Below are 15,332 nucleotides of genomic sequence, written 5' to 3' on the forward strand. Positions count from 1 at the left end.
GATTTAAAACATTATGAGTCTGACTAGAATGCTTTGGATTGCAAAGATAAGAGCTGAGACCTTGATTGTTGTGAAGGAACAGAGAAATGAAAAAGATGGACAGGGGGTATCCCAGGAAGCAATGGGTCTCCATCCTTTGCAGCCTCAAAACTGCAAAAGTGAAAACATTTGCTCAGAGGAGAAAGCTGCAGAGCACCATGCTCCAGAATATTGATGGAGGCCATATGAGGTTTCAAAATGGCAGCAGCCACACCAGGGTCCAGAATGGCGGCAACCTAGAGAAGCTTTTCCTCACAATCAGGTTGACAGAGCCCAGTGATCCAGGCACTCCACCCCTCCAGCTAAGAGAGTGAAAAGCCTGGCTATTCCTCTAGCTGGCAGCAAACCTTGGTGGCATCCACGTGGTGCTGATTTTAGGTGTAAGGAAAATGTACTAATTCTGAGGGTAAGATGGCTTCCACCTCAATTGCAAAAGGCCTGGCAAGCCAAGCATATGGCCCCTGAGAGGGCAATATGTAAAGATGTAAGGGTGAAGCCAAAGGTGCAGTAGAGACCCCAGAAGTTTGGAAAAGCCAGGAACGTAGATCATCCAAGGAAAGCTGCAAAAAGCAAGCAGAGGGGACTTAAGATGGAAGTTGCGGGAACTGAAATCCCTGGAAGTGTTGTGGGGGTGGAATCACCCAAGGCTTTTGGAGCTTGCAACCAGATTGCTTCAAATGCTGAGCATAGAACTCTAGGGCTTAATGGTCACACTGCTGGATGTTGGACTTGTTTTATTTCCAATGCTTCATAGTCTCCTATTTGTAACTTTTGGAATGGGAATGTTTATCTTATGCCTTTGCATTTTGGAAATGTTTAACCTTGTTTTATTTGTACAGGGGATTAGAGTTAAGAGTTTGCCTTAGATTTTGGAAGAAACTTGGGACTTGAACTTTTCAGCAATGCTAAACATGTTAAGGACTTTGGCAACTTTTTGAGATGGACTAAATGTCTTTTATATAAAAGATGTGCATGAGTCTTTAGGGACCAGGGTGGGATGTCATGGTTTATGTCAGGGCCCCCAAGCCTCATGAATTATGGGCTTGACCAAATCTAGCACTTGTGATTGGTTCATTGTCTGGTGCTTGGATTGCTGATGTGAGTGCTTCACCTGCTCAGCGGTGGAGCCAGGATATGGCGGGAAGAAGGTGTGTGTGTCTCTCTTGATGGTTTCTGCCTTGCTGTTTGTGGCTGCCATGAACTGCAGCCCTGCCTTTCCACCCTGCTTTGGGGCCAACTGAGTATGGACTGAAACCTCCAAGAACTGTAAGAAATAAACCTTTCCTCCCCTAACTTTTGGCATCAGGTATTTTGTCCCAGCAACAAGTAAAAAGTAACCAAGACACTTATTCTCCCCAAATGCTAGGGTAGCAGGTATGTGCCACCATGCTTGGCATTTTTCTGTGGGTCTTCAGTTCTGCAGCAATACCTGCACCTCAGACTCCACTAAGTATTTTTTTTCTATTTGATAGAGAGGTGACATTAGTCTACAGCAGGGGTTTTCACATTGTTTTGGATTTTTCTTTCTTTTTTCTTCTCTGCAAACTCTTAAAATCATAAGCTGAGCATAAAGGCTATGCTGGCTGAAGTGGGGCAGGGACAGGAGTACTGCCTTCTTGTTGCACCCTGGTGAAGCCCCTAAGGTTTTGGAAACCAGTTTGAAAATCATTGCCTAGTAGTTTTCTTTATTGCATGTTTTGTGTTGTAGCCAGGGCAGTGGGTCCTAGATAGAGTTGTCACATTTACTAAGCAAAAATCCAAGTTGACCAGCTAAATTTGAACTTCAGTTTTTAAAAATGAATATGTTTGTAGTCCTATGTTTCATGCAATATTTGGAACATATTTATATGAAAAATGATTCTTAATCAAAAACTCAAATCTGAGAATCTTATTTTTTTCTGGCAATATTGCCCCTAGAAGAAATCAGAGCAATGCATTGCAAAGTAGCCAGAATCAGAAATTTAAAAAAGAAAAAGAAGAATCCAAAAGTAATGACACATACTTTTAAGTCCTGCTACTGGAGAGGTTGAGGCAAGAGGATCATAAGTGCAAGACTAGCCTGGGCCCTTCAGCGAGATTCTATCTCAAAAAAGAAAAAAGAGATTCTCCACATACTCACCCCAAGAATTTCTCTTGTGTAGTAGTACTCATCAGACTTCTCATATTTCAGGAAAGTCTGTACAAACAGAAAAACATTCAGTCCTATCCAAACAACCTAGAAGAAGAAAACAAGGAATATAGTGAAATTGGGAAGAAGGAGCTAAGTGATAGGAAAACTTGGGCTGTTTTGCATTTATGTTTCTATTTTCAATGAATACAGTTCTGCTGGTATCCAACCTGTTTTCAGAGAGAGTTAGCACTCTGAGATATGTACTCAATGCTAATGAATCTAAGGTCCTGGGCAAATCTAGATCCTCGCTGGTTTTGTACATTCTGTAAACTCAGAACTTTTTTGTTTTCACATTTTCAAATGGTTAAAAAAGCAAAAGAAGAATAATATTTCACTACATAAAAATTATATGAAATTCACATTTCAGTGACCATATATGAAATGATTTGGGGAACTTAGCCACAACTACTCATTATTGTATTGTTTATGGCTGTTTTCCTGAAAGAGTGACAGAGTCAAATAGTTGGAATAGTGGTTCCCAAAAGCCTAAAATGTATAGTATCTAGCTTTTTATAGAAACATTTTTTATTCCTGGCCCACAGCACTTAAATTGTTGCACCTAAAGGTGCCAATAAGTGGATAAGTCAACTCCTGAAGAAACAAAGAATAAATTTAGCATATATAATAATACCTACTTGAAAAAGACTAGCTAAGCCACTCCCAAGTGAACCTGCCTGTTTACATGCTGACACACGTTTACCTGTTTTAATTTTGTGAGTCATCTTTCAAATTACCCTATTGTTACTTTGGACTTGTTGAAGCTCTTAAGACTGCTTTTACCTGTCCAAATCTCTGTTACTGTGTTGGCTAGAGGAGAAATTTGAAACTCATTGCTCAGTTGCCTTAGAGACCAAACAATTGAGCTCAAGCCCAAGTTCAGAGGTGCTCCTGTATAATTCAACAGGTCTGTGTGGCACTAGGATATCTCTAGAATATATCCCTACTGCCAGAATGGATAAGAAATATCTTAGATCACAGATAAAAAGCCTATAGCCTAGGACATGATTCATTCATATTCCCTAGACCTGGACCACTCACAGACCTCTAGCAAAACAGCATAGTGATTTCAGATGTCATAATTGGAGTCAAATTCCTTAGGATCCAGTTGTAGCATCACTATTTATGTTTTGCCATCTTAGACATATGCATAATTTAAACTCTCAGAATATAAATTTCTTCACCTGTAAAATAATGATAATAGTCCCTTGAATATTTTATGCAATACTGGTTTAGTGGTCCTGTACTTTTTAAATATTTATTTGTTATGGAATGTCTTCTTGAGCAATTTTGAAGGCTAATTTTGCAGGATATAAGCATCTGGGCTAAAAATTGTTTTGTGCTAGAATTTAAAAACTTAATTCCATGATCCCCTGCAGTTTAAGGCTTGTGCTTAGAAATCTACTATAATTCTAACAGGCTTGCCTTAATAAATAACTTGCTGTTTTTCTTTAACAGCTTTCAGTATTCTTGCCTTTTGTTCAATTCCTGGAATTGTCATTATGCTCTGTTGTAGAGAGGTTCTTTTCTGATTGTGGCTATTTGGGATTTGATTTACTTTTTGTATTTGAATTCTTTAGACTTGGATAGTTTTCTGCTATGATTTTAGTGAATAAATCTTTATACATTTTGGTCATCTTCTAATTATGCCTTTATTCCTGTAATTCTTATATTAGATTTTTTAGTCATCTATCAGCTATTTGATCCAATCTGCATGTTTTCTAGTCATTTTCAGGGTGTTATTGAGAATGAGAATCAAAGGTGGGAATGACATGGTCATCTCAATAGAAAAAGCCTTGACAAAATCCAACATCTATTCAAGATAAATACCTGGGAGAAAAAAGTATGTAAGAATCTTATCTCAACCTGATAAAATCCATTTATTACAAACCACTGCTGACATCATAGTAAATGGTAAAAAAACTGAATGCCTTTCCTCCAAAAATCAAGAACAAGACAAAGGTGTCCTCTATCACCACCTATGTTCATTGCAATAGTATAAACATTAGCCAGAGTAGTCAGGTAAGAAAAGTAAATAAGAAACACAAATAGGAACACAAGAAGTCAAACTGTGTTTAGTTTCAGATGACATGATATTTTACATATAAAATTTTTTAAAAACTCCACCAAAATGCTCCTAGCGTAGGAATAATAACCAAATTCAGCAATATAGGAGGATACAGCATAAAAATACAAAAAATCAACATAATTTCTGTAAACCAATGAAGAACACACTGAGAAAGACATTAGGAAAAACAATCCCAGTTACATAGCTTCAAAAAATTAAGTACTTCAAAAATCAATCCAACAAGGAAGTGAAAGACCACTATAATGAAAACAATAGCGTTATGTGAAAAGAGATTGAAGAGAACCTCAGAAGAGGGAAATATATTCCTTGTTTCTGCAGTAGTACATATAGTCAAAATGCCCATATTACCAAAACTGATACATAGATTTAATGAAATTCCAACCAAAATGCCAACATCATTCTTTACAGAACTAGAAGAAACAACCTGAATATTTATATGGAAAGTGAAGAGACAGAGAGTAGCAAAAAGCAACCCTGAACAACAAGAGCAAATCAGGAAGCATTTTAGATTTCAAGGTATGTTACAAAAGTTACAGTAATAAAAACAGCTTAGTATTCACACAAAAACAGACAAGTAGATCAGTTGAGCAGAAAAGAGGGTACAGAAACAACCCCAAGAACATTCAGCCATTCAATCTTTGACAAAGAGTAAAAAATATATGCTGGAGAAAAGACAGCCTCTTTAAAGAATAGCACAGGGAAAACCATTTGTCCCATGAAGAAGAATTAATCTAGAACTTTATCTCTCATCCTGTACTAAAATAATATAAAATGGAGCAAAGACCTAAACAGTGAAACAAAAGCACTGAATCTTCTGGAATTTAAAATATTTAAAATTCTTGAAGACGTAGGGATAGGCACTTTCTGAACAGAACACTAATAGCACAAACAATAACACCAAGATTTAACAGATGGGATTATTTCAAATTAAAATGCTTCTGTAGAGCAAAGGACTAATCAACAGAGTGAAATGACTACCTACAAAAAAGAAAAAAACATTTTGTCAGCTGTTCCTTGAATCAAGCACTAATATGTAGAGTATGTAAATAATGTAAAATGTTAGGTTCCCCCAAATAAGCATCCCAATCAAGAAGTGGGCAGTTAAAAAGAATGCACATTTTTTGGAATCAAAGTCCAGGACACCACACTTGCCAAGTAGGCATTGCACTACTGAGATAAATCCCCACACCAATAAATACTTCTTATGAGATGTATGGTGCCCAATAAATACCTGAAAAATAATCAGCATCTTTGTCTATTAGATAGATGTAAATTAAAACAACACTGAGATTCCGTCTTATTTCAAAAAGAATTATCACCATGAAATCAAAAAACAAGGAAGGTTGGTGAGGTTGTGGAGGAAAAGAAACCCTTCTAAATGGTTGCTGGGAATTTGAACTAGTACAAGTGCTATGGAAATCAGTATGGAGCTTCTTTAAAAAACTAAAAATAGAAATGCCACTTGAACCAGCTGTGTCTCTTCTGACTATTTTTCCAAAAGAGTTAAAAACATCATATTAGACAGATATATGCATACCTATATTTATAGCAGCAGAACTCACAGTAGGTAAATCTTGGAAACAGCCTATATGTCCATCAACAATTTTATTGATGAAGAAAATGTGGTATTTTTATGTGATAGAGTATTAGTCTGCCATAAGAATGATAAATTTGAGTCATTTGTAGAAAATTGCATCTTGAGATCATAATGCTAAGTAAAATAATCCAGATAGCAAAAGTTAAATATCACATGACTTCTCTCATATGAGAAATTCAAAATATAAATAATTTAAAGAGCAATATAAAACATAGATTATAGGAAACAGAGAGACAGACATTTTGTAGATGGAAAGGGGATTTATGGATGGAGAGAAAAGAGGGAAAGATGGGGAAAAGGAAATAAAACTTACGTTGAGGTGTGCATGTGTACCAACTAAATATGATAATAGCATTCATTTTGTGTTGCAGAAATGTACTACTTAAAAATGCTAAAACCAAAGACAGTAACAAGATCTACTCCACTGCAACGTTGTGATTCTTACATGAAATAATGCACATGAAGTGATTAAAGCAATGTTTAATGCATAGTAACAGCTCAATAAATGCTGGTTACTGAGGTACATCTTTACAAAACTGGCCTTTCCAGTTTTTCCTGCCTTCTCTGCTCAGAATCTTTCTTTTTCAGAATTGTCTTCTAGAGATTCTCTTGACTCCAATGAAAAAAGAGAATTGAAAGCCACAGACATTTCAATACTTTTGAAGACAGAGGAGAAGAGCTCATTTAAGCAGAATGTGAATGTTTCGGGAACCAAAAGGGATACAGAATTAAGGCATTCTGTATGGATCTGTCATCAGTTGTAAGCAAGGTAAATGATGAAATACAGTGACATCCACAAATAAGGAATTCCATTTCCTTCCTTGGCTATCATTTCCTCCATTATAAGTGGAAAAGAAGGTGAAATACAAGACCTGACAGAAAGGCAGATTATAACTATTTTTGAATAATTTTTTCTTCAGTAATAAATAGTGCACAGGACTATTTGTCAGAGATAGCAAAAAGTCTGAGCCTGCCAATAGGTATATTTCAAACCTAGAAAGTTAAAAATGAGGCGACATCATGGGCAATCAATTTCTCCAGACAAATGTAAACAACTATAATGAGAGAGGTAGAAAAACAATGAACTTTAGGGCTAGCGACACCTTTATATCTGTAGGTAGTCACTTCATTAACCTTTTGTTCTGCTACCAACACACCTATCACCTCTCCCAGCACATGGGAATTTAAATCTAGAGAGAATAAATAATTTGATCAACATCATTCATTTAGTAATAGAATTTAAACTACTGGTCAGATTCCCTGTCTCCTAAACTAATGCTTTTTCTGTTATAGTGTAAACTAAATATAGGGCATTGAGTTATTCAAAACATGAATCATGGCACTTGTCTAGCATAAAGCCTTTTTTCAATGCTGGGATTAAACTTATCTATCTATCTATCTATCTATCTATCTAAATATCTATCTATCGATCTATCACCCACCTATTACCTATTTCTATCTCAAAATCATGGAATAGGCTGACAAAAAGCATATTAAACGCAAAACAAGCCACTCACTAGGAACCCCACATTTGGTACACCTGGGAAGCCCGCTATAAGAAACAAAAAGAGCTCTACAAATAAGGAATGAAATACTGGGAAAACAATAAAGGACACAGGGAGCCCTAGACTTAGGTGTGGCCCAAAAGTAGAAGAATGAGAGTGGAGAAACGTGTGTGTGCGTGTGTGTGTGTGTGTGTGTGTGTGTGTGTGTGTTTTATAAGGAAGGAATTGTGCATAGGTGGGGTAATGGAAAACTGGCATGAAGATCAGGGAACTGTGTTTGAGTGTTACCCTATCAACCAATTCATTGTGAGGCATCCAAGTCACTTCCTTAATTTTTTTTTTTGAAAACCAAGACTTGGTTTATACATGCATTCTGCAGTGCTGTGAGCACTTGAGATGTAGCTAGTTCTAATTGAGATGTGCTGCGAGTATATAATAAACATAGAATATCAGTGACTTAGAAAAATAAAAATATATACATTATCTCATTATTTTCAATATTGATTAATGTTGAAAAGATAATTTTAATATGTTGGGTTAAATGAATTATATTGTTACAAATTAATTTCACCTATTTCTTTGGACCTTTTTCAGTGTAGCTGTTAGGACATTTAGAATCTAGGCAAGTAGGTTACAATACTTCCAGCGCACTGTACCAAGTTAAGATGATGTCTAAATTCACTTTCCTCTCAAACACTCTATTTTTTAATGAAATCTTGATGACTGCAGTATAGAAAGGCTAGAGAGAAAGCAGTAGAATTCCTAGAAGTAAGGTGGATGAGAATTCCCAAATATCTGTGATAGCAATCTTCTTTAGTGAAAATGCCAGATATCTGTGATGTGGCCACATAAACAACTGCATATCACTTGGGTCTGTTCTCTTGTCTGGCCTAAGGTTGTATTGTTTAACTGAGAACTGGTCTTCATGAGCCAAATAATTACCATAAACTATTTTTCTTTTGAAAAAGTTTAGAAATATTGACAAATATGATGTCTTCTTACTCTGTGAAAGTTCCTAATTAATAGGAAGTGAAACAACACTTACCAAAATTAAAACTGAAAACCAGTGGTTAACCAGCCAGTTTCCCATTGTCAGGAGATGTTTTTGAAGCCTCTTGAAGCAGCAGAGCAGATTCAGAAATTCGGATTCTGGAAGGGTTCTTGATATTGTTACCTGTTCTGTTCAGGATCTGTGAGTCTAAAATGTGAAAATTGCACACCTACCCAGGAATGAATAAGTGCATTCTGCCTTCCTCCTCTGGACAGAACTTTGTTATCAGCTTTAAGTAGACCAGCCCTACCTATAAGAACCACAGGGGTTTTCCCTGTTGAGATTTTTACCCCTTCAGGAAATAGCAATCTTCTTTAGTGAAAAAAATTCTCTTATGCTCTTATCATCATGACCTAATGCGAAGAGTGGCTTTCCTTGATAAGAGGTTTGCTAAGTTTTCTCATGAGAAGAATAATTAACTTGGAGCTCTGTCCATATTGCATTTCACAACCCAGGTTAAAACAGAATATTGATTTCCAGCATCTTAAACCCCCGTGCATTCTCCCCAGGCACATCTTTTTTTTCCCAAAGAACTCAAACCAGATGCAACCCAAACTTCGGTATAATCATTTACTTCTTTTTCTTTACACTTTTACTAGCTATAAATATATATTTAAGCAATATTGTTTGGCTTTTCCTGTTTTGATTTTTTTTGTAAATGAGACCTAACTGAATGTATATATGCTTCTGTGATTTGCTTCTTTCAACATTTTTTTTGAGATTCATATATGTTGGTTATACATGGTTTCAGTTCATTTATATCCCTATGTAATTTGCCATTGCATGAATATACCTTAATTTATTGATTATTCTATTGATGAATATGAGGATGGAGTGATTTTAACACAATAACACACATAAACTATTTCTCTAAGATATATACCCAGGAATTTTATTCCTAAGATTTGCCCTGTTCAACTTTATTACATAATGTTAAACTCTGTTCCAAAGTGCTCACATAAAATCATCTACTTGCCGGGCATGGTGGCTCGTGCCTGTTATCCCAGCACTCCGGAGGCTGAGGCAGAAGGATTGTTGCAAGTTCAAGACCAGCGTAGGTTACAAAGTGAGCTCAAGGCCAGCCTGAACTGTACAGCAAGACCCTGTCTCAAAAAGAAAAAAAAAAAAAAAAAAAAAAACATCTACTTTAGTGAGTTTTGGGTGAGAGTTTTACTTCCTCCATATGGCTACCAATAGTTATTTCCAGGTTATTTTTATAATTCTAGCAATTATGATTTAATTTAATTTGCATTTCCCTGATGACTAGTGAGACTGAGCATCTTGTGACTCAACTGTTGGTCATTTAATTTCTCTCTTTTGATAAATGTCTAGTTTCTGATCTGTGTTTCCATTTGTTTGTTTTTCTTTTGCCTACAGATTTTCAGCATTTTATTTATTATCTGATAAATTTATAGTATGGTTATGTTTATGACTTGTCTTTCACTTATTTCTTAACTTGGGTCTTCACATTGTGGTATGTACCTAGGCATTTTAAAATTTTGAGACAAGGTTTCACTAAGTTGTTCAGGAAGAATTTGAATTTCTGATACTCCTACCTCAGCCTCTCAGAGTGCTGGGATTATAGGTGTACACCCCCACATCCAACTGTCTTTTCATTATCTTTTAATATTGATAATAAGATACTAAAGCTATCTTTCAATATTGTTTCCAATAAATGGAATTCTTAATTTTAATGCACTCTGATTATCAGTCTTTTCCTTTGAGATTTATACATTTTTGTGACTTATTTTAGAAATCAATTACTAGCCAAATACTAAAATAGTCTTATATTGTCTTCTAAAAAATTTTTATTTTTGCATTTCATATTTATGCTTTGAATTTATCTGGAGTTGTTTCATGTGGATGGTGTAGGGTAGGGTTTTAGTGTATTTTTCCATATGGAAAGCTAATCATAAGAGCACCATTTTTGATACATTTTCTTCACTGATGTCAAATGTGCATATATCATACCTTATATACATGTGATCTTGTGCTTGAGCAATCTCTTTAGTGCTTCCATACAACTGCCATAATCACTATAGTTTTACAATAATTCTTGACATCTGATAGAGTTTTCCTACCTTATTCATTAGAATGCTTTACCTATGCTTGATCTTTTGAACCCTCAGTAATTTTACTGCTAAATGCTTTGCATGTTTATATGGAGATTGTAAATTATATTTGTATTTTCATTATGGCTGTTACGCAAAGATACAGCTGGGTTTGACAAGTTGATTTTTGTATCTAATGAAATTGCTAAATTCATTTATCAATTCTAATAATATTTCTATATGTAAGCATCTACATTTTTTGTAAGCACAATTATATTTTTTCTCTAATCATAATTTTCTTTTTCCTGATTGTGTATGGAGGTGGTACGGGGGGAACTGGACACACAGCCTCGTGCATTCTAGCCAAGCATGCTATCACTGATGTATACCCCAGTTCTTTTTGTATTTTTTATTTGGAGACTGGATCTTACTATGTTGCTAATTTGTACAGGCTAGGCTCAAATTTGTGATTATCCTGCTTTAAGAGTGCAGAGATTACAAGCATGCACCACCATGCTCAGCTCCTTCCTGATTCTTATGTCTCTTATTTCTCTTTCTTAGCTTACTACATCCACTTCCTACACAATGTTGAACAAAGACAGTGATAGTGATTCCCTCATTCCCAGTCCCAAAGGGCATTTTTTCATTCCATTCTTAAGTAGAATGTTTGGTGTAGGTTTTTGAAGATATCGAATTACACATTCTTATTTTACTTTTCATTAGGCACAAACGAGAATATTTATTTAAAAGAGGAAATCATAGCACATTTTAGTTGTTTATTAAGATTGAAATTAAGTACCATAAAATTCTTCCATTGTAAGAATATAGCTCAATGCTTAGCACATTTTATGTATATTTAAATATAAAATTTTAATATTTAAATTTAAAATATAAAAGTTTTAAAAAATAAGTATATAAATAAATTATATATATTTAAATATAAAGTATGCTTTGCGTTGAGCTGAATTAGACTTTGCAAATTGAGAGGGGAAGAAGAGTCAGTGGGAACAGGATGAGAAGGGAGTGGAAGGGAATAAAGAAGAATTAAGATTTGTTATGTATATGTACAAGCTCCCCACAATGAATGTAATTATTATGTGCTAGAAACACGTACTAATAAAAAAGTTGAAAAATTTCTTCAACGTCATCAAACCTATAAAACATAATGTTTTCTTTAGCTGCCTACCATACCTGCAACTTAACGTCATGCAATACCTTGCAAAATTGGTGTAGCGAGTGGTAGGAGAATTTTTGGAAGCTATTCCTATGCTAAGGTACCTAGAAACGAGTTAACTATACACGAAGTGTCAGAGAACCACAGAATATATATTCTCCTGTACCCAAACTAAATATACCACTAACACAACTCCCCTTTACCTATACTCCAGAAATGTTCATGGCTTTAGGATCATGATATGAAAGGAAGTGTGACAGAGGGAAGTTGCAGTGGAAAGAAAAGTAATTTTAACCATCAGCCATGAGAATATCTTACTTTTGCAAATTGTACAAAAACGCTTGACATGCCCAAACCACATCTCATAAAAGAAAGAGAAAAGCCTGTCTGTGGAAGGCTGACCAGAATTATATAATTCTTTGAACATGTGCTTTATGTTGGGAAGAGTTAAAGTATTTTGGGGATTTGGCCTGGATAAAATGTTTCTGTCAATCTGAGTCTATATATAACTTTTTATATTGCTTGTTTTGATTGTGGACCTAAGGAGTCAACCTAGAAAGCGAGAATGTAAAGTAACACATTTTTGTTCCATATAAAACAGATTTTCTAACAGAGGTATTCAAAACAGTAAAGAGATGATGAATTTCTTCTTTACAGTCAAAGAAACATAAGCAACCTGTTGCTAGCTGTTTTATACTAGAAATATCAGCACCAGATAGATAGCTGACTGATAAATTTCAAATTTTTATTTTTATTTGTGCATGTTTGCAGTACATAATGATAACATTCATCATGGGGGAACTGATAAAGGTATATAAAATATTAAACATCTTTTAAGTACCTTCTACTTTTGAGGTTCTGTGATTCATAAGAATGGTACACAATCCAGATGAGGTTTTGTGTATTATCTAGAGGATTATATATGCCATGCTCTAAATCAACCTTTAAACCTGTGGGTAAGTATTCCTATTCCTAATCCAGAGGACTAGGAAATTAATTGATAATTTGATGAGCACAGAATCTGAACTAAGACAGTCAGATGATCTTAAGGGAAAATTATTACTAAAATGCAGCAACAGGATTAGTTGCAGTATCTTTTCAAACTAAGATCATACCTGCTAATTTAGCTAAAGTATTCACATCTCAAATCTGAGAGCTCTCACTTCAGACAATGCTGGACACCAAAAAAGTGTTACCATCGCTCTCCCTTTTCTCTAAATTATTTGAGAATTACTCTCCTTCTGTCAACTCCAGACACTATCATAATCTCCCTCCATTCTGTGTTGTTTCACCTATCTTAATGTTTGCATTTCCCAAGTTTATAGATTATTTGACATTGATTAAATTTGAGATTGACTGCTTCCTGGAGATCTTCTAGGGAGTACTTAAATGTCATCAGTAACTTATTCACAGTCATAACATAGGCTGGAAACTTTCAGAAAGATTTCCTGTAGGCAGTTGATCCCACCCACAATGTATGAGTTATTGTAAATTGTAAACACAGCCTTTACCCTATTTACCTGGTCTGTCTTCTTCCTGATGAGTTGTCTTGGCCATTGTTTGTCCTAACCTTACCTTTGAAGTTAGTTTCTAGTTCCTGAACACCTTTTACAGGAATTAATATATCAAAGACTGAATTGCTTCCAATTTAAACATGTCCTTAGGACACTAAAAATAGTTCTTTTAACAATTTTAAAAATAATTCAGTGGTTGGTATTTTTAATTAGAAATTTAAGTAGTCATGATAAAAATGGAAATTTCTCACACATATTTTATTACTTATAATGATTTTTAATTTAAATCCATAGGAGATTGTTTTAGGTAGATAATTTTTTCTTTTTTGGACCTTAGTACCTTTAAGTATTAATCTGGTCCTGATCATAGTGTATAAAAATGAAATGTCCCATAGGGATAAGAGTGATTGATAAATGTGAGATCATTTGAATTCAATTCTTTTCAGTAAATTGGAGCAGCACCAGACCTCATCAAAGTAGCTTCTTTTTTTTTTTTTTTTTGTACTATGGATCAAACTCATGACCTCACGCTTGCAAAGCAGGCACTTAATGCCACTGAGCTAAATCCCCAGCCTAAAGTACCCTCTCTTAAATACAATTTGTATGGTTTGTGTGGTCCAGCTTCCCAGTCACTTCTAATGCTGTGTTGGAAAAGTAGAACTTTTCTAAGCCTCAGTTCCTTCATGTGTAACTGAATTTTCATGGAGAAAATATAGAAATAGTAGCTTATATGATAGGCAAAAGGTATCAGAAGGTAAGGAAGAGGCACTGAAAAGTACAGTATCATGATGATATCTATTTTTAATGAAATAAAATTTAAATAATTATAAGCACTAAAATAAGTGCAAAAAGTACTGCTTTTTCCCCCTTTTTAAACATGATAAAGGGTAATAAAGGTTAAAAGCATAGATTCCAGAGCTACTCTCCCTAGGTTTAAAGTCTATCTCTTAGCATTTATTCACAAAATGAGTTGCTGTGATCACTAGAAAAGTTAATATATGATAATTAGAATAGTATCTGACACACAAAAAAAGTCCTCCATAGTTGCTTGCTGTGATGATGATGATGACAATGATGACTACAACGCCTACAAAAATATAAGCAGAGTACCTGAGACCAATGGTTTTATCTTTGAAAAAAGGAGCAGAATCGATTGATCAAAAGCAAATCTTACATAAACTTTGTAAGATTGTGAAATCTTTGCATTCTCTTACATCTGTCAGTTTTAGAATCTGTTTTCTCCAGAGTCCAGCACATAATCCTCAAAATTAAATAAGTCTGTGTACTTTACTTCATTGGCACCAAGAAAGTTGGAAGATATAAAGATTGTGTCTTAGTCTGCTGCTAGGCTTGGGGAGACAGTTACCAAAAGGAGAGAAAATAGGTTGTGTCCCTGTGGCCACAAGAAATAAAAAAGCTAGGGAAGAGTTCTAGATCTGGAAATGTTCATGTGCTTGTCTGTCATTCCTACTTCACTTACAAGGCTGTGGTGAGCTTCAAATGAGCTGATATATATAACAGTGGTTTTTAAATTTCTAAGTATTATAGGCACATCACTTGAACACTACTGAGTACTTTGTCACAGCTGTTACATTGGAAACCTGCACTCTAATGGATCTATGTAAGACTTAATCAGCTCAGAAACAATATTTAAGTCTTGTCTCTTAAAGACTAAGCATTTCTACCTCTTCCAGGAAGTTTTCTCTGACCACTTCATACCATACTGTCTTCTAATTTTCATAGCAAATGTTTCTATTATCTTTTTACCTCTCCTGCATCCTGTGAATCTTCTAATATTGTTGGAGACCACTACCAAGTGTGTTCGAGCAGGATTTAAAATAAACTAATTGACTTTCTATGTTTTCCTGTGAGTTTGTCCTTGGCCTAGGCCCCTAGGTCTGGAGATAGGAGCAGATTCATAGTAAGTAAATCTCTATGAATCACTGGTCCTGCCTGAGACCTGTAGTGGCCTGCAATGTCAGAGATACCCCAAAGGGCAAGATAAGACCACAATGAGGATGCCTGGCTGCAACCCCAACTAAGTAGATAAAGATGGCAGCTGCAGGCATCTCACTCCTGCTGTCTCACTCCCACCACAAATATCATCATACAGATAAGACAGTTCGCCTAAATTGGCAAAATTTA

At 35.2% G+C, this 15,332-nt stretch overlaps 1 protein-coding gene across 3 annotated transcripts in view; it reads right to left on the reverse strand.

The window, feature by feature from the left end:
- Window positions 1–8,660, reverse strand: part of Nox1 (NADPH oxidase 1) — a 25,084-nt gene extending 16,424 nt beyond the window's left edge. For 2 of the 3 annotated variants that reach the window (XM_063246173.1, XM_023565580.2), the window contains exons 1-2: window positions 8,443–8,660; window positions 2,159–2,254 (exon numbers count right to left, since the gene is read on the reverse strand). In XM_063246173.1, the coding sequence (XP_063102243.1) occupies window positions 2,159–2,254; window positions 8,443–8,487 (141 nt within the window). In that variant the 5' untranslated portion in view covers window positions 8,488–8,660. The remainder of the gene's footprint in view (window positions 1–2,158; window positions 2,255–8,442) is intronic. The other variant, XM_013153697.2, reaches the window with a different exon arrangement.
- Between the last annotated feature and the right edge of the window lie 6,672 nt (window positions 8,661–15,332).

Source organism: Cavia porcellus, unplaced genomic scaffold (assembly GCF_034190915.1).
Source record: "Cavia porcellus strain 051 isolate PalLab524CR breed Dunkin Hartley unplaced genomic scaffold, mCavPor4.1 scaffold_3, whole genome shotgun sequence".
In the NCBI taxonomy this organism is placed as follows: Eukaryota; Metazoa; Chordata; class Mammalia; order Rodentia; family Caviidae; genus Cavia; species Cavia porcellus.